The sequence below is a fragment of the Saccopteryx bilineata genome, chromosome 5, assembly GCF_036850765.1.
Source record: "Saccopteryx bilineata isolate mSacBil1 chromosome 5, mSacBil1_pri_phased_curated, whole genome shotgun sequence".
NCBI lineage: Eukaryota > Metazoa > Chordata > Mammalia > Chiroptera > Emballonuridae > Saccopteryx > Saccopteryx bilineata.
The window spans coordinates 29122581-29147176 of record NC_089494.1 but is presented as its reverse complement, the minus strand read 5'-3'; the positions used below and the strand labels follow the sequence as shown (position 1 = coordinate 29147176).

At 39.9% G+C, this 24596-nt stretch overlaps 1 protein-coding gene across 2 annotated transcripts in view; it reads right to left on the bottom strand.

Annotated features, from left to right (window-relative positions):
- Positions 1 to 2322: 2322 nt before the first annotated feature.
- NDUFS1 (NADH:ubiquinone oxidoreductase core subunit S1) overlaps positions 2323 to 24596 on the bottom strand; it is a 38103-nt gene continuing 15829 nt past the window's right edge. For both annotated transcript variants that reach the window (XM_066232863.1, XM_066232861.1), the window contains 8 exons: positions 24355 to 24483; positions 22483 to 22612; positions 18779 to 18939; positions 8819 to 8973; positions 7130 to 7305; positions 6007 to 6141; positions 5847 to 5919; positions 2323 to 3492 (listed from right to left, as the gene is read on the bottom strand). In XM_066232863.1, the coding sequence (XP_066088960.1) occupies positions 3401 to 3492; positions 5847 to 5919; positions 6007 to 6141; positions 7130 to 7305; positions 8819 to 8973; positions 18779 to 18939; positions 22483 to 22612; positions 24355 to 24483 (1051 nt within the window). In that variant the 3' untranslated portion in view covers positions 2323 to 3400. The remainder of the gene's footprint in view (positions 3493 to 5846; positions 5920 to 6006; positions 6142 to 7129; positions 7306 to 8818; positions 8974 to 18778; positions 18940 to 22482; positions 22613 to 24354; positions 24484 to 24596) is intronic.

Sequence of the window (24596 nt, the reverse complement as noted above, 5' to 3'; positions counted from 1 at the left end):
TGTTCCTATCTGTCTGTCCCTCTCTCTGACTCTCTCTCTCTGTCCCTGTAAAAAAAAAAAAAGGAAGTTTGTTCATCTTACGATCTCGTTACATACCAAATTAAATATTATAAACTAATCACTAGCCTTAGACCATGCATTTGCTGTATTTTTCAATACCAAAATGTATTGTTTTTCAGTTTAAGTTATTTAAAAAATTTTATGATGTCAAAGATTTTGTAAATCAGTCATAGGTAAGTCAATCTTTAATCTTCAAAATTTTTTGGTGGTAAAAAAACGCAAGAAGCCCTGGCCGGTTGGCTCAGTGGTAGAGTGTTGGCCTGGCGTGCTGAAGTCCCGGGTTCGATTCCTGGCCAGGGCACACAGGAAAAGTGCCCATCTGCTTCTCCACCCCTCCCCCTCTCCTTCCTCTCTGTCTCTCTCTTCCCCTCCCGCAGCCGAGGGTCCATTGGAGCAAAGATGGCCCGGGCGCTGGGGATGGCTCCTTGGCCTCTGCCCCAGGCACTGGAGTGGCTCTGGTCGCGACAGAGCGACGCCCCGGAGGGGCAGAGCATCGCCCCCTGGTGGGCAGAGCATCGCCCCCTGGTGGGCGTGCCGGGTGAATCCCGGCCAGGCGCATGCGGGAGTCTGTCTGTCACTCCCCGTTTCTAGCTTCAGAAAAATATAACACCCCCCCCCCCCGCAAGAAAACACTTTAGCCTAATCAGGCTATGGCGCAATGGATAGGGCGACGGACTGGGATGCTAAGGACCCAGGTTCGAGACCCCGAGGTCGCCTGCTTCAGTGTGGGCTCATCTGGTTTGAGCAAAATCTCACCAGCTTGGACCCAAGGTTGCTGATTTGAGCAAGGAGTTACTTGGTCTGCTGAAGGCCCGGGTCAAGGCACATATGAGAAAGCAGTCAATGAACAACTAAGGTATCGCAATGCGCAATGAAAAACTAATGATTGATGCTTCTCATCTCTTTGTCCCTGTCTATCCCTCTCTCTGACTCTCTCTGTCTCTGTTAAAAAAAAAAAAAAAAAGTTAAAAAAAAAGAAAATACTTTAAACAAAAGGTATTTGTTTCTGAGATCCTTGTTTTCTTAAAATTGACCTCAAGTCTAGGCAAGTTTTTTCATTAACATTTTGGTTTCTTGGGCTAAATTAAATAAGCAAACTAATTAGAGTACTACATAATTATTAATATACTTAAAAATATTGGTTATTAAAATTGTTAGGGAAGGCCTGACCTGTGGTGGCGCAGTGGGATAAAGCGTTGACCTGGGTGTGCTGAGGTCGCCGGTTCAAAACCCTGGGCTTGCCTGGTCAAGGCACATACAGGAGTTGATGCTTCCAGCTCCTCCCCCCTTCTCTCTCTCTGTCTCTCCTCTCTCTCTCTCTGTCTCTCCCTCTCCTCCCTAAAATGAATTAAAAAAATAAAAAATAAATAAATAAAATTGTTAGGGAATTATCAACTATGTTCATCTTTTTATAAAATCTCACCATATATATATACATGCACAATTCTTTGTTCCAACATTTGTATTTTTTCATGTCTACTTATTTCCCAAAATTGAGTCAATCACAGACATAGAATTTAGCTGTGCTAAAATAGGATTAGCCTTATAAAATGCCCTAAAAACTAGTCTGTCATACTCATGTATAGCATTAATTTATGCATGAACCATAATTTTCACAGCCACACCAGGTCTTTCGTAATGGAACTGGAATTAAGTTTACTGGTGACATTTAAACAGTAGTCACAAATGACAATGTTAATATTTGAAAAGAACCTCTTAGCACTGCTTTGGTTGCTGAGCTCTTTAGTTCCTCTCTCCTTGGGAGCTTGAACAGTGATGGGGTAATTTGTTTGGGCAGTAGTAAGGGTGACAGCTAATATTAGCCAAAGCTTTATATTGGCAAAAGAATCCACCTGTCCACTTTTATGCACATTGATAGTTCTAAACCTCCTTCACTAAACTTCCTATTACTAGTATATAGTTTTCCCTCTTCTGATAGTACCATTTATACTTTTGTGCTTTCTTTTAAGGATTAGACTCTTAACAGACTCAATAAATCTTACTTTGGTAAAAATTCCATCAAAATAAGCAGAATTCTGCATAATTAATTTTTACAGCCTTGGTGGATGCTCTGTAGTAACAGTATTTCATTGACTGGGTTGACCCTTGGACAAGTTATTTAGTTACTTTGAGCTTTAATAAAGGAAGGCTCTCCTTGAAAAAATACAACCTGGAGATTATATTAGGCATGACTTTCCCTTATAATTTATCAAACTGAGTTTATATCAGAAAAGCAGAAAATAAAATTATAAAACAAAAGGATTCTGAACATGAATCTTGAAAATATTTAATACAGCTTTAGATTATCTTCTAAATTAACTATAAAATTTGTACTTCCTTTTCTGACAAAAATTATGAAAGCTACTAGTTTATCTTCTATCATTGGAATAACTTCTTTAACATAACACTATTCATGGTGCTAATATAATGGATATGAAACATTAGTGAATACCTACATTATATATCTCAAGACCTCCCTCATTTCCAAGGGTGTGCATGTGTGTCATCTATTATACAAAGAAAAATGTCACATAACCACCATGACATTATATAAACAGGTTCAAGAGAATACAGAAAAATGTTACCCATTAAGTTCAATACTAATTTTTAGAAGTAATAACCTATCGACTATATATAAATGGCAGGGAATTATGTGTAGCAGTTAAGAACAATGAATTTTAGAGTCAGAGAGAATAGGTTGAGTCTGACTTTTTTGCTGTGGCCTTGGACAAGCTACCTAATAGCCCTGGCTTCAGTTTCTTCATCAGTAAAATGAGATAATGCTACCCCATAGGGCTGGAGCAAGGACAAAACAATATAATACATGTAAAATCAGAGTGCTTATACTTAGTAATAGAAAAAGTTGAATAATCATTAGCTATCATTATTATAATTTTCCAAGATAAATTATGTGATATATTTTTTCTATGTACTCAGCCTGACAGAATGTGTAAATCTTTACTTCAGCACTAGAAAAGAGGGCCCTAATAGAAGCTCTGCTTATTTCATCATTTACAAACATAAATTATCTATAAACATAAACAAAAATTCCTATTTTATGGATTTTCTTTGTATTCATCACAAAGATTATCAATGCTTTTACATGAAAGAGCAGCTGTATACATATTTATTAAAGTATTTTATGTTTACACACAATACATAAATGTTTTTAGAACATCAAAGTTATTTGATGATTATAATATTGTGTTTAAATAAGCATGGAAGAACCTTAAATATTACATCATTCCGATTATTTTTAAAGAGAGAAACCTCTCAGAGATCACTCCAACATAACTGTTCATTATGTACTTGTAGCCAAACTGGGTTCCTAACAGACGTTTCAGCATATGGATGGCTCCTCGACCGCCTGAGCACCCTCTGTGACAGCTTTTACACATTTGGCCATAGTCTGTGAGGCTCTGCTAATTGAATCTGAAAGATATTGAGAAAAGGTACATTTAGATAATACAACTTTAAAAAAACACATAGTAAAACTTTCTTGTTTCACATATTTAGGAACACAATAAAGGCTATATGAAACTATGAAATTATATGTACAATAAATTTTGTGAGATCAACACGTCAGAAGGTAAGCCCTTATTAGCTAAATGCTTTTAATAAGTACGCCTAGGTATGATTAAATAATTATATATAACCAAACAATAGACCAGTATGCAACCATTACACATATTATCAAAAAGTATTAAAAACATAGGAAAGCCTGACCAGGCGATGGCACAGTGGATAGAGCATAGGACTGGGATGCAGAGGACCCAGGCTCGAGACCCCGAGGTCCTCAGCTTGAGTGCGGACTCATCTGGTTTGAGCAAAGCTCACCAGCTGGGACCCAAGGTTGCTGGCTTGAGCAAGGGGTTACTCGGTCTGCTGAAGGCCCATGGTCAAGGCACATATGAGAAAGCAATCAATGAACAACTAAGGTGTCGCAAGGCTCAACGAAAAACTAATGATTGATGCTTCTCATCTCTCTCTGTTCCTGTCTGTCTGTCCCTATCTATCCCTCTCTCTGACTCGCTGTCTCTGTAAAATAAATAAATAAATAAATAAATAAATAAATTTTTAAAAAAAGGAAAAATATGTACATACTGTAATTGGAAAAAGGTCACAAAACAAAGTGTGTTAAAATCTAATTAACTGTACATTATGGATGGATTTCATGATATGTGATTTATACTTCAATAGCTGTCAAAAAACCCAGAGTAACAGAATAATCTCAGGGTTTTTTGGTGTTTTGTTTTGTGTTGAAGAGAGAGACAGGAAGGAAGAGAGAAGCATCAACTCGTAGTTGCCCTTTAGTCATTCATTGATTGCTTCTCATACATGCCTTGATGGGCGGCTCCAGTTGAACTAGTAACCCCTTCTTCAAGCCAGCAACCTTGGATTCAAGCTAGTGATCATGGGATCATTTCAACAATTCCCTGCTAAAGCCGGTGACCCCACATTCAAGCTGGTGAGTCTGCACTCATGCCAGTGCCTTGGGGTGTCAAACCAGGGACCTCAGTACGCCAGGTCAACACTCTGTCTACTGAGCCACCACTGGTCAGGGTGAATAATCTGTTTTTGTTAAAATAAATAATAGGCCCTGGCTGGGTGGCTCGGTTGGCTGCAGCAACATTCCAATATGCCAAGGCTGTGGGTTCAATCCCTGGTCAGGGCACATACAAGGGTCAATCAATGAATACACAAATAAGTGGGACAAGAAGTTGATGTTTCCTTCTCTCTCTCCCTTCTTCTCTCTAAAAACAATTTTTTAAAAAAGTTTAAATACATATGTATATATCCCTGAATGATTAACCAAGATGGTATAAATAAATATAGTTATTTCTGGGTAGTGGGATTATAGTGAGTTTTCCTTGCTATTTTTAGTTTAGTTATATATTCTACAATGAACTTTCATAAAATAGCTAAAAATCCTATTAAAAATAATAATATGGCCCTGGCCGGTTGGCTCAGCAGTAGAGTGTCAGCCTGGTGTGTAGGAGTCCCGGGTTCGATTCCCGGCCAGGGCACACAGGAGAAGCGCCCATCTGCTTCTCCACCCCTCCCCCTCTCCTTCCTTTCTGTCTCTCTCTTCCCCTCCCGCAGCCGAGGCCACTGGAGTAAAGATGGCCCGGGCGCTGGGGATGGCTCTGTGGCCTCTGCCTCAGGCGCTAGAATGGCTCTGGATGCAACAGAGCGATGCCCTAGAGGGGCAGAGCATCGCCCCCTGGTGGGCATGCCGGGTGGATCCCGGTCGGGCGCATGCGGGAGTCTGTCTGACTGCCTCCCCCATTTCCAGCTTCGGAAGAATGGGAAAAAAAAAAATCTTAAAATTTCTAAAAATCATCTACCAACTATCTCATAACCTAGATGTTATATCAAGTATTTTAAGATCTGCAGTAAACATGTTTCAGTTGGTCTGCATGCCTTAAAAACATTCCTAACTATTTACATCAGAAGCACCATTTAACATGTTTTACCACTAAGTGTTTTGATTCTTCTACTGTATTTTTCAGGAAACCTTTCACAGAAAAAGTCACCTAAATTGCTACATAGTGACTTTTACATACAATATTAAAATTTTATATTTTAAAATCTATTAACTTTTGTTGAATTTTCAAACTCTGCTCGCATTTCAGAAAAAGAAGTTATAGTAAAATCAGAAATTTAAAATTTTTTTCAAAAATTAAAAATATCAAATACTACCACAAACAGGTTGAAATGCTAAATTAGGTGACCTTATTCCTTACAGCAGTTCATACTCAGCAGTCATGTTGACAATCGCATACCTGTCATGTAGAAGTCTTTGATTGTCAGCTGGGGTGGAACAAGGGGATCAGCAAGAAGTTGCTGGTTCACCAGCTGCAAAAGAGGAGTAAGAGGCTCACTAAAAGTATTAAAAACTACTACTGTTACACTAACGGATAAACTATTATGAAAACTGCATACCTTGGAAAGCTCAATTGCTTGCTGGAAATAATTAGCTCCTTCAACATCATCATATCGAACAAGATTAGGAGAGACTTCTTCCAATCTCTTCCTTACTTGATCCAGAGTATCATATGGAAGAGTTATACCTGCAATCTATAACATATCCGGTCCCAAAAATTGACAAAGAGCTTTAATACTTAAAATTTTCAAATAATACAGGTGTGCACAACAGTAGGTTTACAATTGTGTGTATGAAAAATAATACAGCCTGACCAGGGAGTGCGCAGTGGATAGAGCGTCGGACTGGGATGCGGAGGACCCAAGTTTGAAACCCCAAAGTCACCAGCTTGAGCGCGAGCTCATCTGGTTTGAGCAAGGCTCACCAGCTTGAGCCCAAGGTTGCTGGCTTAAGGGGTCACTTGGTCTGCTGTGTCCCCCCGGTCAAGGCACATATAAGAAAGCAATCAATGAACAGCTAAGGTGCCGCAACAAAGAATTGATGCTTCTCATCTCTCTCCCTTCCTGTCTGTCCCTATCTGTCCCTCTCTGTCCCTCTCTGTCTGTGTCACAAAAAAATCCCCCCAAAACCAGTAATTAATAAATAATACAAAAATAAACTCTGTTCTTTACTCACAGCTGTAAACTTACTTTTGCTCATCCTTATATGTATTTGCAACTATGGTAAATAAAGCAGTATGAATGAAAAATCCACTGGTATCCATTATTGTGTATAATAAGCAAGTGGTTAAGTGGAGAACACAACTGTCAAAAATTTTAATTCATAAACAGCTGTCAGGACATTGGTAACTTATTTTTAGAAAACAGACTGATTATGAAATAAATGATTAGAGATAATGCTATGCCAAACTTGAATGCTTCTGCTAACCTGTTATTGATCATATACCAAGTTTCCAGACAACCTCCTAGATCTCATGATTCTTTTTACAGTAAAGAGTTAAAATATCAAAAGATTAAAATTAAAACACTAATGTCAAATCCCCATTTTTAAACACACTTTTTCTATACAGATTATTCAAATCATCTTTGCGTTTCAGACTTGTACCTTCCTTGACCTTTGAAAACCATTCTGACAAGCTAACATGTCAAACATCCCGTTAATCGCGTAACCAAGAACAAATACCTCTGAGAGGGCTCTTATAATTTTCCAGTCTTCTCTTGCCAAGCCGGGAGGTGTCACGGCTACTTTAGTCTGCTGAGCTCGACCCTCAGTATTGACGTAGGTAGCAGACTTCTCTGTGTAAGCAGCGCCTGGGAGAATAACATCAGCTATCGGAGCTCCGACATCACCATGATGTCCTGTGAAAAGATGGAAAAAAGCAAACCACACTTTAGTAAAAAATTGTTAGGTACTATTATATGAACATAGTATATATCCTTTTTAAATATCATTTTTTAAATTATAAAAGTGCTTTAAAAATTTAAACAAATAGTACTGAAGTATTGGATTAAAAACTAAAGCCCACTTTGCCAACAATTCAACTTCCTTCCAAAAGAAAATTACTGTTAAGCATTTAATATGTATCTTCCCAGATTATTGTGTCCCAATACACAAATATGTGTCACACACACACACATATATAATGGGCAACTAGATGTTATTATTTCTCTTAATTACAAAGTGGAAATGCTCAAATGAACACTAGTGAAATTTTGTAGAGAAGACAGAAATGATGGAGGAACAGAAAGTAAGACAGTAATAATAATGGAAAGGGTTTATAAAGAAAATTATAAAAAATAGTATACTGACTTACTCATTAATAGTTTAACAAGACTATTGGGAATAAAAGAGACGAGTAAAATGAGAGAAAGTTATAGAACAACATATAAAGTTCGATCTCATTTGTGTACGCTTGTACATGCATATGAAAATGAACAAAACATGCATATCAAAACCATCCACCATTGTCTCTGGATAGGACTAGAAATAGAATGAGTTTATGCATTTTGGCTTAACTTTATCAAACCAAAGATACAAACTCTTATATAATGCTTTTTTGTGCCATGAAAAGTCTATTATAAATTTCTGGCATTCATGTGTAAAATAAAGTACAAAGCTATATAATACTTTTCTCTGTAAAATATCCAGGAGAAATCCAGACTCTATTTATTCCAGGGAAATTTAATTATATTTAAAATGAGTAAGAGTTCAAGGAAATGAGTCAAACATAAAAAACCCAAGGAGTTCTGCTAAATATAATTCATTAAAATCCTGTAATACAGGACTCATGATTTTTTTTTTAATTTATTTTTTTATTTTTATTTTTTTTTAAATTCATTATAGAGAGGAGAGAGAAGGGGAGAGAGAGAGACAGAGAGGGAGAGAGAGAGGAGAGAGAGAAGGGGGGAGGAGCTGGAAGCATCAACTCCCATATGTGCCTTGACCAGGCAAGCCCAGGGTTTCGAACCGGCAACCTCAGCATTTCCAGGTCGACGCTTTATCCACTGCGCCACCACAGGTCAGGCCAGGACTCATGATTTTTAACTTTTTACACTATTTCTTTGAAAAAATAAAATTTAATGTTATTTTCATTATATTTAAAAAAACCCATAATTTTACCACTCCTGTTACTTGGAACATTTAGATTTCTTCTAACTCTGTTATTAAATATTATCAAGTAATAATTCTTAATAACAATGTCAACTATGTAACAAATAAAACCTATAACTTGGTTTTAAAAAATATTGGGAGAGTGTGTGTAGGAAACTCCTGAATGGAAAATATTCAATCCACTAAATATATTGCTGTACAGTGTCTAATATACACAGTGTACTATTCTCTTCTGTTTCTGGTGTCACAGATGCTCCTTACCTTGATAAATAATGAAACAATCCTTTGGCAAATCCTGTCGAGTGATACAACCACCATCTGCTCCCAGGAGAAATAGCACTTTGGGAGGGTTCTTTCGAATTGCTTCCACCCCAGGTTTATAGCCAAGGTCTAAAGCAGCTACTTGACTTGCAATCCTGTGAAATTAGGGATTTTTAGCTATACGCAGTGTTTTTACTATAAAAAAATTAAATGTGAGCCCTGGCCAGAGAGCTCAGTTGGTTGGAGTGTTGTCCTGACACACCAGGGTTGCAGGAACATGCAAGAATCAAATAATAGGTGCACAGATAGATGGGACAACAATTGACATTTCTCTCTCTATAATCAATACAAATAAAAATTTAAAATAATTAAATGTGATGCCCAGTATCTTTTCTATTCAAAGCTGTCAAAAACCTTCCCTTTACTTTTTACCCATTTAAAACAGATGTTAAAGCCAGAAACAGCAGTCCTTTACTATTTTAAGAATGGCAAACAAAGAAACAAGACATTGTCTTTCTTCATTAGATATTTAGTTAAACAATTCTGGAAACTTTCTGCCAATTGCAATTGTTTTAAGTTGATGCTTACTCAATATGGTCAAGTCATAAAACACATGATAAGCCTAACTAGGCGGTGGCGCAGTGAATAGAGCGTCGGACTGGGATGTGGAGGACCCAGGTTCGAGACCCCAAGGTCACCAGCTTGAGCGCGGGCTCATCGGGTTTGAGCAAAAAAATAAAACGCTCACCAGCTTGGACCCAAGGTTGCTGGCTTGAGCAAGGGGTTACTCAGTCTGCTGTAGCCCCCCGGTCCAGGCACAAATGAGAAAGCAATCAATGAAGAACTAAAGTGACACATTGAAAAACTGATGATTGATGCTTCTCATCTCTCTCTGTTCCTGTCTGTCTGTCCCTATCTATCCCTCTCTCTCTCTCTCTGTCTCTGTAAAAAAACAACAACAACAAAAAAAACACATGATAAGCCAAATAGTCAATTACAGAAAAATCAGGTGATTTAAAAAACAAAAGGGGTAAATTTAAACACAACTCATAAAACTGTAATTCAGAGAAAACTATAATTAATACAATAGTGTAGGTCTTTATGAAAAAAAAAATTTGTTTCTGGGCACTGAGGATGGCTCTATGGCCTCTGCCTCAGGCGCTAGAATGGCTCTGGACGCAACAGAGCGACGCCCCGGATGGGCAGAGCATCGCCCCCTGGTGGGCGTGCCGGATGGATCCGGTTGGGCGCATGCGGGAGTCTGTCTGCCTCCCTATTTCCAACTTCAGAAAAACACACACACAAAAAAAATGAAGAGGTCTGGAATAATTATACTTTAAATAATTGGGAGTCTTTGGCCTAGTTTCCCATTGCTAACTTTCTTTCTAGAAATAGTAGCCATTTTGAGGCTTTACATGTGTTGTCTACAAGACATTCATTTTAGCTTGAAAGACACACAGACTAAAAGTAAGAGATGGAAAAAGATACTTCTTGAAAATGGAAACAAACAAGCAAGCAAAAAAAGCTGGGATAGCAATATTTACACCAGACAAAATAGACTTTAAAATATATGCTATAACAAGAGATAAAAAAGGACGACTTACTATGTAGAAGGCTAACTGACTGGTCTTTTACATATTTATTAAGGGAGAGGGCAGATCAAACTAACTCCCACTACATGCTTCTGCTCTGTCAAACTCTCTGATGGAGCAACATCAAAAAAATACTTAAGGCCCTGGACGGTTGGCTCAGTGGTAGAGCATTGGGCCAGCTTGTGGAAGTCCTGGGTTCGATTCCTGGCCAGGGCACACAGGAGAAGCGCCCATCTGTTTCTCTCCCCTCCCCCTTCTCCTTCCTATCTCTCTCTTCCCCTCCTGTAGCCAAGGCTCCACTGGAGCAAAGTTGGCCTCAGGCACTGAGGATGGCTCCATGGGCTCCACCTCAGGCGCTAGAATGGCTCCAATCATAACGAAGCAACGGCCCAGATGGGCAGAGCATTACCCCCTGGTGGGCATGCCGGGTGGATCCTGGTCAGCACATGCAGGAGTCTGTCTGACTGCCTCCCTACTTCTCACTTCAGAAAAATACAAAAAAACACACAAAAAAACAACTTAACAAAAGAAGTGCAAGATTTGTATAACAAAAAGTACAAAACAATTTTGAAACATTAAATGGAAGACATCCTATTTTTATGGATTAGAAGATGTAACACTGTTAAGATGGTGATACTTCCCAAACTGTTCTCTAGATTCAAAGCAATCCCTATTAAAAATAATAGTGGGAATCCTTTGAGGAAACTTACCAGTTGATCCTAAAATTCATATGTAATACAAAAGACCCAGAATAACCAAACTTATCTTAAAAATAAAAAGCTGGCCCTGGCTGGTTGGCTCAGTGGTAGAGCGTTGGCCTGGCATACAGAAGTCCCGGGTTTGATTCCCGGCCAGAAGCACCCATCTGCTTCTCCACCCCTCCCCCTCTCCTTCCTCTCTGTGTCTCTCTTCCCCTCCGGCGGCCAAGGCTCCATTGGAGCGAAGATGGCCCGGGCACTGGGGATGGCTCCTTGGCCTCTGCCCCAGGCGCTAGAGTGGCTCTGGTCACCACAGAGCGACGCCCCGAGGGGCAGAGCATAACCCCCTGGTGGACAGAGCGTCGCCCCCTGGTGGGCGTGCCGGGTGGATCCCGGTCGGGTGCATGCAGGAGTCTGTCTGTCTCTCCCTGTTTCCAGCTTCAGAAAAATACAATAAATAAATAAATAAATAAATAAAAATAAAAAGCTGAAGGACTCATAGCTCCCCTCTCATCTCCTCTCCTGCCATGTATATAATAATTTTTTTCTTAATTTCCCTCATTCTAAGCCTTGAGTCTCTCTTTCTCTCTCTCAAAGATCCAGGCAGAGACTCACACTCACTTATAACAGAGCCCACCTCGTCTTGGAAAACAAACTGAGGAAATAAGTCGAAGTTTGCCTCTGGGAGAATGATTAGTACACAATAAAACTACAGGGCCAATTAACAGAATCTCTAAGAATTTGGTCCTGGACAGACAGCTCAGTTCTAAGAGCGTCATTCCCATATGCCAAGGTTGTGGATTCAATCCCTTGTCAGGGCACATATAAAAATCAACCAATGAATGCATAAATAAGTGGAACAACAAATCAATGTTTCTCTCTCTCCCTTCCTCTCTCTAAAATCAATCTTTTTTTAGTGAGAGAGAGAGAGAGAGAGAGAGAGAGAAGGGAAGGGAATGAAGACTAATGAGAAGCCTCAACTTGTAGTTGCATCACTTTAGTTGTTCAGTGACCTTGGGCTTCAAGCCAGTGACCTTTGGGCTCAAGCAAATGACCATGGGATCATTTCAATGATTCCATGCTCAAGCTGGCAACCCTGTGCTCAAGCTGGATGACCTCAGGGTCTCGAACCTGGGATCTCAGCATCACAGGTCGACATTCTATCCACTGTACCACCACCAGTCAGGAACTTAAAAGAAATTTTAAGTTTTCCAAGAATTAGAAAATGTACTTTACTCTGATATAGACTTACAACTTACTACAAGAAATAAAACGTTTTAAATTATGTTTTATGTTCTCAACAAGCATTAAAAGCTACATCCTCGACCTGGAAATGCTGAGGTCGCCGGTTCGAAACCCTGGGCTTGCCTGGTCAAGGCACATATGGGAGTTGATGCTTCCAGCTCCTCCCCACTTCTCTGTCTCTGTCTCTCCTCTCTCTGTCTGTCTCTCCCTCTCCTCTCTAAAATGAATAAATAAAAAAAAACACAAAAAAAAACAGGACCTTTTCTAAAAAAAAAAAAAAAAAAAGCTACATCCTAATAAACCTCAGCAAGTTTTCATTAAAAAGGTATCTTGCCCTGGATGGTCAGCTCAGTTGGTTAGTGCATCATCCCAGTGTGCAAGATTGTGGGTTCTATCCCTGGTCAGGGCACATATAAACATCAACCAATGAATACATAAATAAGTGAACAAATTGATGTTTCTCTCACTCTCACCCTTCCTCTCTCTCTTAAAAACACAAACTCAATCAATAAATTAAAATATTTAATTTAAAAAATAAAGAGGATATCTTGTGGTAAGAATAAAATAAATAAAACAATAAGGTTAATAAATTTAAAAAATAACAACAGTGAACAGTGTCAGTGCTCTGCAAAATGAAAACTCACAAAATGACAGAAGATAATTTAAGGAATTTTCTCTAAACACATGGAAAAAAAGCAGTGAGAAAAATTATGAAATTAAAAGTCAAAAGTCTGAAGGGGCAACCAATGCACAACAAACAGAAACTTCTGAATGAGAGCCCACAATAATGCAAAGTAATCCAGTTAAGGGGTTTCTGAACTTAAAAGATAAAAAAAAAATGTTTCAATTTGAAAAAGGGTATCAATGATATTTCCAGGCAAAGGTAATGACAAATGAGTGTGACTCTGTTATGTCCTAGGACAGGGGTCAGGAACCTTTTTGGCTGAGAGAGCCATGAACGCCACATATTTTTTATTTTTTTTCATTTTTCTGAAGCTGGAAACAGGGAGAGACAGTCAGACAGACTCCCGCATGCGCCTGACCGGGATCCACCCGGCACGCCCACCATGGGGCGATGCTCTGCCCACCAGGGGGCGATGCTCTGCCCCTCTGGGGCGTCGCCATGTTGCGACCAGAGCCACTCTAGCGCCTGAGGCAGAGGCCACAGAGCCATCCCCAGCGCCCGGGCCATCTTTGCTCCAATGGAGCCTTAGCTGCGGGAGGGGAAGAGAGAGACAGAGAGGAAAGCGCGGCGGAGGGGTGGAGAAGCAAATGGGCGCTTCTCCTGTGTGCCCTGGCCGGGAATCGAACCCGGGTCCTCCGCACGCTAGGCTGACGCTCTACTGCTGAGCCAACCAGCCAGGGCGCCACATATTTTAAAATGTAATTTTTGTGAGAGCCATACAACGACCCATGTACATTACGCATTATTCAATAAAAATTTTGTGCTGTCCCAGAGGACAGCTGTGATTGGCTCCAGTCACCTGCAACCATGCACATGAGCGGCAGGAAATGAACGGATTGTACATGAAAATGTTTTATATTTTAACGTTATTTTTTTTATTAAAGATTTGTCTACGAGCCAGATGCAGCCATCAAAAGAGTCACATCTGGCTCATGAGCCATAGGTTCCCGACCCATGTCCTAGGAGAATGTTTTTTTTGGTCAGAGACAGAGTCAGAGAGAGGGACAGACAGGAAGGGAGAGAGATGAGAAGCATCAATTCATTGCGGCTCCCTAGTTCAGTGGTTCTAAAAGTGTGCACCCTAGAAGATTTTCAGGTGCGCCCTATGGTATTCCAGAGAAATATGTGCCTGTTGGGGACCAAAAACCAACAGAGTTTTTGGAGTTTAGATTTTTGGGGGACAGAGGTGTGGGAAATTGGCTGTAAGCTGACAGCTGACAGTCTGCCCAACCTCCCCATCTCACTTGCCTGATAAGGCTGCAAAAGACTGTTAAACTGTGGTGCTGGATTGTTTACACTACCCCCATGTTCCCCGGAAAGCAAGTTTCTTCTATCCTTTGTTTGGTGTAAAGTTAAGATTTGCTAATGGCCTCACTTTGCCCTATAATAAAACAAGATGTGGTTTTTGGGTGTGCTTTGTTCTTGCCAGCAGCAGTTACAAGGCCCTCCCGACCCCATATTTTCTTAATTCTGCCTATTTTCTTAATTCCACAACATTCCCACTCATGACCTGGGATTACTAGCTATGCTGGTTCGCGGCATGTACCCAGATATAAAAATAAATATAGTGCCTGACCAGGTGGTGGCGCAGTGGATAGAGCGTCAGACTGGGATGCAGAAGACCCAGGTTCGAGACCCCGAGGTCGCCAGCTTGAGCGTGGGCTCATTTGGTTTCTGCTAAAGCTCACCAGCTTGGACCGAAAGTTGCTGGCTCAAGCAAGGGGTTACTCGGTCTGCTGAAGGCCCACGGTCAAGGCACATATGAGAAAGCAATTAATGAACAACTAAGGTGTCACAATGAAAAACTGATGATTGATGCTTCTCATCTCTCTCCGTTCCTGTCTGTCTGTCCCTATCTATCCCTCTCTCTGACTCTCTGTCTCTGTAAAAAATAAAAATTTAACATTAACAGAAGAAGAAGAACTGGCAGCTATATCCACTGATTGTGGATTGATGATTAAACATAAGGAATTGTGCCTTGAAGCGTTCTGGATTTCTATAAAAGAAGAATATGTGGCAATATCTAAAAAAGCTTTGAACATTTTATTACAATTTTCAACATCCTATTTATGTGAATTAGGATTTTCTGTCCTCAACACAATTAAGAGTAAAAAGAGAGGAATTCTTCAATGTATTGACGAGGAAATGAGAGTTTGCCTTTCAAATATATGCCCAAACATTGAAGAAATTGCTAGGATACATCAGGCTCATGTTTCTCATAAACACAAGAATGAAAAAAACTTAACACATTTGCGCCGGGACCTGCCAAATTGACTAAATCTTACTAAAAATGTATGTGTGTGTGTGTGTGTATATATATATATATATATATATATATATAAAATATAACTTTTTTGTCGTTTTTTAAAATTTTTTAATCCCTTTTTTACAAATTCTAAGAAGCATAACTCAAAAAAGTAACATAAAAATGTTTTTTAATGTCAGAATAAATTTAATTTTGTCATATTTATTTTGTTTAATTACCATAAAAGCATGACTGGACTTTATATTTATTTTCTTTAATATTTGACTTAATTATTATAACATATTTCTCAGAAATTTGTACATAGTACACCTACAATTATTTGTAGGATTTTAAATGTGCCCCAACTTCAAAAAGTTTGAGAACCACTGCCCTAGTTGTTCATTGATTGCTTTCTCATATGTGCCTAGACCGGGGGCTACAGCAGAGCAAGTGCCTCCTTGCTCAAGCCAGCAACCCTGGGCTCAAGCCAGCGACCATGGGGTCATGTCTATGATCCCATGCTCAAGCCAATGACCCTGTGCTCAAGCTGGGTGAGCCCATGTTCAAGCCAGCAACCTCAGGATTTCAAACCTGGGTCTTCTGTCTAAAGTTCAATGCGCTATATCCACTGTGCCACCACCTGGTCAGGCCTAGGAGAGTATTTTTAACATAAAAAATAAGAAACCCAGCCTGGCTTGTGGTAGCACAGTGGACAGAGTATCAACATGGAACACTGAGAATGTTGGTTCAAAGTCCTGGGCTTGCATGGTCAAGGCACATATGACAAGCAATGAATGAACAACTAAAGTGAAGCAACTATGAGTTGATTCCTCTCGTCATCCCCCACCCTCTTCTTTCTGTAAAAATCAATAAATAGAATTCTAAAAAAAAAAAAAAAAAAGAAAGAAAAGAAATCCAAAGGGTAGGCAGGGAGATAGACACATATGCATGTATAAAATCAGGTTATCATTAGAGACAAACTCAGACTAGCTGAGAGTCTCTCTAAACATAAAATGAAATAATGGGTGAAAAATACTGAGTATTAAACAAAAAAAAGATTGTGATCTTTGTACCTAGCCAAGTGGTCATTTCTGAGAAGAAACCAGAAAAACATGTTAGATATTCAGGAATTAAAAGTAAGAAAGTTGCCTGACCGGGCAGCGGCACAGTGGATAGAGCGTCAGACTGGGATGCCGAGGACTCAGGTTCGAGACCCCGAGGTTGCCGGCTTGAGCGCAGGCTCATCTGGCTTGAGCAAAAAGCTTACCAGCTTGGACCCAAGGTCACTGGCTCGAGCAAGGGGTTACTTGGTCTGCTGAAGGCCCACGGTCAAGGCACATATGAGAAAGCAATCAATGAACAACTAAGGTGTCGCAACAAAAAACTGATGATTGATGCTTCTCATCTCTCTCTGTTCCTCTCTGTCTGTCCCTCTCTCTCTCTCTGTCATTGTAAAAAAAAAAAAAAAAAAAAAAGTAAAGTTATTAATGTAGTACTCATTCAGAAAAAAGAAACAGCCATATGAATAAAGACATGGATGCAAAAGTGAATTAAAAACAAGAAGAAAGTAAAAACTGTGGCTAGGAAGGATCTAGAGGTGGTCAATGAAAATTATTTCTTTGTAAAAATATAAAGTTTAAAAAATATTTATATGATGATCTATGATGCTAAATAAAATCAATAAAAAGAAATATTAACACTGAATGAATGTTTAAGAATGAATGTGGCCCTGGCCGGTTGGCTCAATGGTAGAGCATCAGCCTGGTGTGCAGAAGTCCCAGGTTTGATTCCCGGCCAGGGCACACAGGAGAAGCGCCCATCTGCTTCTCCACCCCTCCCCCTCTCCTTCCTCTCTGTCTCTCTCTTCCCCTCCTGCAGCCGAGGCTCCATTGGAGCAAAGATGGCCCGGGCGCTGGGGATGGCTCCTTGGCCTCTACCCCAGGCACTAGAGTGGCTCTGGTCGCAACAGAGCGATGCCCCGGAGGGGCAGAGCATCGCCCCCTGGTGGGCGTGCCGGGTGGATCCCGGTCGGGCGCATGCAGGAGTCCGTCTGACTGTCTCTCCCCGTTTCTAGCTTCAGAAAAATACAAAAAAAAAAAAAAAAAAGAATGAATGTGAACACTTTTATTTATTTATTTATTTTTCCATTTTTTCATTTTTCTGAAGCTGGAAACGGGGAGAGACAGTCAGACGGACTCCCGCATGCACCCGACCGGGATCCACCCGGCACGCCCACCAGGGGCGACGCTCTGCCCACCAGGGGGCGATGCTCTGCCCATCCTGGGCGTCGCCATGTTGCGACCAGAGCCACTCTAGCGCCTGAGGCAGAGGCCACAGAGCCATCCCCAGCGCCCGGGCCATCTCCGCTCCAATGGAGCCCCAGCTGCGGGAGGGGAAGAGAGAGACAGAGAGGAAAGCGCGGCGGAGGGGTGGAGAAGCAAATGGGCGCCTCTCCCATGTGCCCTGGCCGGGAATCGAACCCGGGTCCTCCACACGCTAGGCCGACGCTCTACTGCTGAGCCAACCGACCAGGGCCTGAACACTTTTAAATGTAAAAATGTTTGCTTGTTTTACTTAAAAAATTGTTTAGCCCCAATCCTTAAAAAAATAGAAGAATATGAAATAAATACTTAAGATAGAAAGGATTATGTGGCATGGGAAAACTCATTCACTAATACACAATGGTACAACCTCTCTAAAACAAGTTGGAAATATGCAGTAAGAACCTCAAATGGCCTGACCAGGCAGTGGCGCAATGGAGAATGTCAGACCAGGACACAGAGGACCCAAGTTAGAAACCCCGAGGTCACCGGCTTGAGTGCGGGCTCACCAGCTTGAGCCTGAGATTGTAGACATGGCCCTACCGTCTCTGGCTTGAAGCCCAAGGTTGCTGGCTTGAGCAAGGGGTCACTGGCTTGGCTGGAGCCCCCCAGTCGAGCCATATATGAAAAACCAATCAAAGAACAACTAAAGTGTTGCAACAATGAGTTGATGTTTCTCATCTCTCTACCTTCCTATCTCTTGCTAAGAAAAAAAAAATGTACACAGGAAATAAAAAACCAGACAAAAGTGCACAAAAATAGCAATAGTAATTATCTACAGATAGTGGAATAATTTTTATTTCATACACTTTCTTCTCTTGAACTTTCTTAAAATAAACTTGCATTATTGATACAGACAACACAAAACCACTTCAGGTATCCTCTCAGGTTAGCTTTTCATCACATAATCAAAGACTTGTTTCCACTTTTGACACGTTATACTGATATAGATTTTCAAGATTTTCTCAGCGTTTAATGCTATTTTGGATATTTTTAATATTATTTATTATCTTGGGTTTTTCTCACAAAGGAAATAAAGGTTTCTATTTCACATCCACTACTGAGATAACGTTATTAAATATTAAGCTGTTTGTAAATCTAAGTGTGACAATGTAATACACATATACACAAAATTACTTGACTTTTATATTATATCAAACAATACTCAACATACCTATGAAGGATATTCATAACTTTCCAGTCACCAGCAACACCACTACTCGTCCGAATCTTTTGAGCAATGGTGGAAACAGCTGCAAGAATTGCTGCCCCATCATTTCTTTGGAGTGCAGAACTGCCTAAAACCACCATAGGTTTTTTAGCTTCCTTTAGGACCTATAGAAAATAAAAATAAACAACCTTTTGATTAAAAAAACATGAAAACTAAACAAACCAAATTTGCATTTACAATATGTTGTCTGCAAATTTTAGTCAGTCAACACATGGGCATACATACAGCCACATTGAATCGAAACATCTTGCCAATGTTACATGGGATGCTTAAATAAGTTCCAGATAAAACAGATTTTCTTAAAAGTAAAGCACTGGGAATCAAAATCCTAGCTGAATACCCTTTGGGCAGAAAAACTACTGGTAGCTCCCCTCAAAATTGGGAGCGTTCGCTACAGAGATTCATGGATGGTACCATGTAACAGGAAACCACGCTAAGGTAACAAGCGTTTGGTCTTCTATCTGTTCGCCATGCTGCAGACAGGGAGGAGGTAGTAGGGAAAGCAATGACAACTAGATCGCAGTGCAGTTTGCTTTCCACCACAGGAACTTCCTGAACGCCAAGAACTAAGGAGAAGTGCATCCCAAGAGCAAAGGAAACTACAGACATGGTGAAAGATGAAAAAATTACCAAGCTGTAAACTACACAGTGCGGCTTATCTATTGTATCACTTTTCAATGAATAGGGGATCCCAATCAAAGAATCAGCATGAGAATTACACCGAAATCTATAAAGAGGAGGACATTCACCGCAAGAGGAATTTCCCAACAGACTGTGAAGAGTTCAGAGAAAGTTTTCAGAGAAAATAGCATCAAACAAAATGAAAAACAACATGCTCTTTTCTCACTTTTGAGAGTTCAAATAAGTGACAGAAATGTTGATATCAGAACTCAGGAAAGACCTGGAATAGAAATTAGATATGTACACCATTCCAGAAACAATAAATATGACTGTAAATACAGAAACAAGACAGGCTATAGAAAATTATATATAAAACAACCTGAAAAAGAAGAACAAAGGAAAAATGACAGAAAAGATAGAAAAAAGGATCTGATCTCGTTAAGAGTTCTTGAAGAGAACAGAACTAATTATGCAATTAAAAAATACATTTAAATCTATGATGAAGCGAATTTTCCAGAAGAATACTAATCACCTTCTGGGGTTTGGGGATGAAAACTAGAGATAAAAGAGGGATACTCTATGAATATTTGTTATTATTTTTGATCACTGTTGTCATGGTAATGTTCTCCCCACTCAGAACAAATAGGGCTTGGCTGCTTGGTCCCTTTGCCCTGACTTTCTTCTTGCCGACACCTGAGGCTATAAATACAGCAATCATCCTGGAACCATGGAAGAGGTTCACACACATGTGGGAGGCAAAAGCAGTGAGGATAGCAAAGATGCTGGGAAACCTGCATCATCTGTCGAACTTCCTTCCTCCAGAACCATTGTTTTGTGAGAAACAAAAACCACTTACATATTTTGAACTCATCACCCCAACTCACAGACTCTCTCACAGACACACTAAAATAAAGAGAACCTTGAATATTCAGACTAACAGGCATACCATGTGAGATAAAAAAGTAACAGAGAACCACCACTATTAAGCCATTTTTCTGGTGAAGTTATTAAATTTCAAAGATGAAGAATCAAGTATAGGCCTGACCTGTGGTGGCGCAGTAGATAAAGCAGTGACCTGGAACGCTGAGGTCCCTGGTTTGAATCCCTGGGCTTGCCTGGTCAAGGCACATATGGGAGTTGATGCTCCCTGCTCCTCCCCCTTTCTCTCTCTCTCTCTCCTCTCTAAAATGAATAAATAAAATCTTAAAAGAAAATTACAAAAGAAAAAAAGAATCAAGGAAAAAGTATCTGGACAGGAAAAAAATTAGGACAGGGCTGGGGAGAATACAGCTGATGTAAGGCTTCTCCACAGCAACAGAAGAGTGTTTATAAGATTCAGAGAAGAAAAAAGTATGCCCTGAGTATTTTAGTATTCTTTCAGGAATACCAGACATTCCCAAGCAAGCAAGAACTGAAAGGGCACCTATAAGCCTCTCCTAAAAAAATAAGAAATAGGCCCTGGCCGGTTGGCTCAGCGGTAGAGCGTCGGCCTGGTGTGCGGGGGACCCGGGTTCGATTCCCGGCCAGGGCACATAGGAGAAGCGCCCATTTGCTTCTCCACCCCCTCCTCCTTCCTCTCTGTCTCTCTCTTCCCCTCCCGCAGCCGAGGCTCCATTGGAGCAAAGATGGCCCGGGCGCTGGGGATGGCTCCTTGGCCTCTGCCCCAGGTGCTAGAGTGGCTCTGGTCTCAGTAAAGTGATGCCCCGGAGGGGCAGAGCATTGCCCCCTGGTGGGCAGAGCGTCAGGGTGAATCTGGTCGGGTGCATGCGGGAGTATGACTGTCTTTCCCCTTTTCCAGCTTCAGAAAAATACAAAAAATAAAAAAATAAAAATAAAAAATGATAATCTGCAGACAGCAGTGAAATAAATGCAAACAAAGAATTCAGTAATGAAAAAGAACTGGTTAAATTTCTTTTAGAAATAATAATTCTTGCAATAAAGAAAGATTTCATTGGAGGTTCAAGTTTAATCCTTTCAATTTGACTCCAATGTCTTTCCTAAGTAATTTCAAGTAAAATTAAACTCTGGTAAATAAAAATAGCACACATAATATCAGCTCATTTTTGTTTTATTTACCTGTGTATTCATTTAACTTGCTTTATAGATAAACAAAGATGATTATGATGTTTTATCAAAACATTATTGGGGTGATAAGATTTATTTATTTATTTATTTATTTTTACAGAGACAGAGAGTGAGTCAGAGAGAGGGATAGACAGACAGGAACGGAGAGAGATGAGAAGCATCAATCATTAGTTTTTCATTGCGCGTTGCAACACCTTAGTTCAGGGGTCCCCAAACTACGGCCCGCGGGCCGCATGCAGCCCCCTGAGGCCATTTATCCAGCCCCCGCCGCACTTCCAGAAGGGGCACCTCTTTCATTGGTGGTCAGTGAGAGGAGCACATTGACCATCTCATTAGCCAAAAGCAAACCCATAGTTCCCATTGAAATACTGGTCAGTTTGTTGATTTAAATTTACTTGTTCTTTATTTTAAATATTGTATTTGTTCCCGTTTTGTTTTTTTACTTTAAAATAAGATATGTGCAGTGTGCATAGGGATTTGTTCATAGTTTTTTTTATAGTGCGGCCCTCCAATGGTCTGAGGGACAGTGAACTGGCCCCCTGTGTAAAAAGTTTGGGAACCCCTGCCTTAGTTGTTCATTGATTGCTTTCTCATATATGCCTTGACCGCGGGCCTTCAGCAGACCGAGTAACCCCTTGCTGGAGCCAGCGACCTTGGGTTCAAGCTGGTGAGCTTTTGCTCAAACCAGATGAGCCCGTGCTCAAGCTGGCGACCTCGGGGTCTCGAACCTGGGTCCTCTGCATCCCAGTCCGACGCTCTATCCACTGCGCCACCACCTGGTCAGGCTATTGGGGTGATAATATTTTGCATGTTTTAATTTCTTTCATGATCTTGTCTACACATAATTTTTAAGGGTAATCACATATTATTACTACAAAAACAAAACAGTTAAAAAATAAAACGTAAAAATCAATGAGTATATATATATAACTTGAGAGCACCTGGCTGAAGGGATGGCTACCCGAGGCGATGTCCTGAAGAACTCTGGGGGAGTCTCCCAGATGGTCATATCTGTAAGTGAGATCCACCTGGCTGCCTATAAGGGCCACTTTTAAGTCATTATGAAGCCAGCTGAAATAAAAACAACAAGGTTTTTAAAGCTAAATTACTGTTATCATCTTAGTGTTACATCTTATATATATATTACAAAACGTTAAAAGCACAAAAGCACTAATAGGACATTTAACCTTAACAGATACAATTTACTGTATACCTTTCAAAATAAAGTGTTGCAAAATATACACAAAGGTAATTCTTTTTTTTCCCTCTCTTAGAAAAGTTTACTTAATTGATTTTCCGGGGCGGGGCGCGGGTGGGGTATGGCTCAAGAAATATCAGCTCATAGTTGTTTCACTTTAGTTGTTCATTAATTATTTGTCCTATATGCCTTAACCGGAAAGCCCAGGGTTTGGAACCAGTGACCTCAGCATGCCAGGTCTGTTAACCACAGGCCAGGCCTTTATTCTTTCTTGCTTTTAAAAATTATTGATTGATTTCAGTGAGAGAATAAGGGAGAGAGAGAGAGGAACATCAAGATGTTCCTGTATGTGCCCCCGATCAGGGATGGAACTGGCAACTTCTGTGCTTTGTGACAATGCTGTAACCAACTGAGATATTCAGCCAGGGCCACAAAGGTAATTCAGTAAATTAATTTTCTCTGTAAGGATGCTAACTCTATAAACCAGCTATAAACAGAGACTTTAATTTTAGGACAAATGATCTATAGTTTTTATTTTGCCATTATTTATACAGTAGTCATTCATCTCCTAATTATCCACTAAAGCCATTTAAATATAGTCGATGAATTTAAAGTACATCATTCATATTTACTCTCTATAACATGGAAGTATGGATCTAGCTCCTAAAATAGTCATAAGTGCAGTGACCATATATACTGATTTGTCTGAGACAATGCTGGTTTTTTCCTGTTATCCTAGAGTAATTAACGACTCCATGCTTCACTCTCAAGTGTCCTAGTTCAGATAATAAATGATATAGCCAACCTATTCATACAGTTCTAAGATATAAAACATGGAGAGCCTGGCCTGTGGTGGTGCAGTGGATAAAGCATCGACCTGGAACACTGAGGTCACTGGTTCGAAACCCTGGGCTTGCCTGGTCAAGGCACATATGGGAGTTGATGCTTCTTGCTCCGCCCCCCTTCTCTCCCTCCCTCTCTCTCTCTCTTTCCTCTCTAAAATAAATAAATAAAATCTTTGAAAAAATGGCCAGTGTTCTTCAAAAAAGGACTGAAGAGTCATGACACTAATTACAACGTGTGACTCCAGACTGAATTCTGTCAGGGAAAAAATTATTCTGAAAGAAACTATGAGAAAAGTGGTAACATCTAAAGATAAGCTCTGGAGTAGATAATACCATATCAATGTTACATACTTGATTATTTAAGAGAATGTCTTTTGTTCTTAGGAAATCCACACAGAAGTATTTAGGGATAAAAGTGCACCATGTTTACAACTAACTTTCAAATTTAGAAAATTACATTTACATATATATATACACAGAACAAGAAAAATAAAACAAGTATGACAAAATGTTCACATTGGTTAATCTGGGTGAACAATATTACAAAAAATAATGTATACAAAGACCATTTCAAGCATCTGAATTATTTAAAAATAAAATAAAAAGATCAATAGGGGAAAGGGAACAGACTTGTTAGAAACTGTCCCCCAATAATCTTTTGAAGTTTCACTTCCACTGATACTATCAGAAATCAGCTATAATTATTTTTCATATATACATAAAACAAGTTATTACATAAATATTTATAAAACCCTGAATATTATTACTACCTCTTTCGAATTCTGGCATTAAACAGTGGTGCCTCAAATCGTGGATTTGTACCAACCAGAAGGACAATATCTGCCTCTTCCACACCAGCAATTGTAGTATTAAGAAGATAATTGGAACGCAAATCTGTGCTAAAAGTACAAAATGAAAAAAAAAGTTTACTTTAATATACACTGCTAATCCACAGAATAGTCTCATGTCAACAAACTCATGGCAATTCCAGGTAAAAAAATTTAGAAAATAT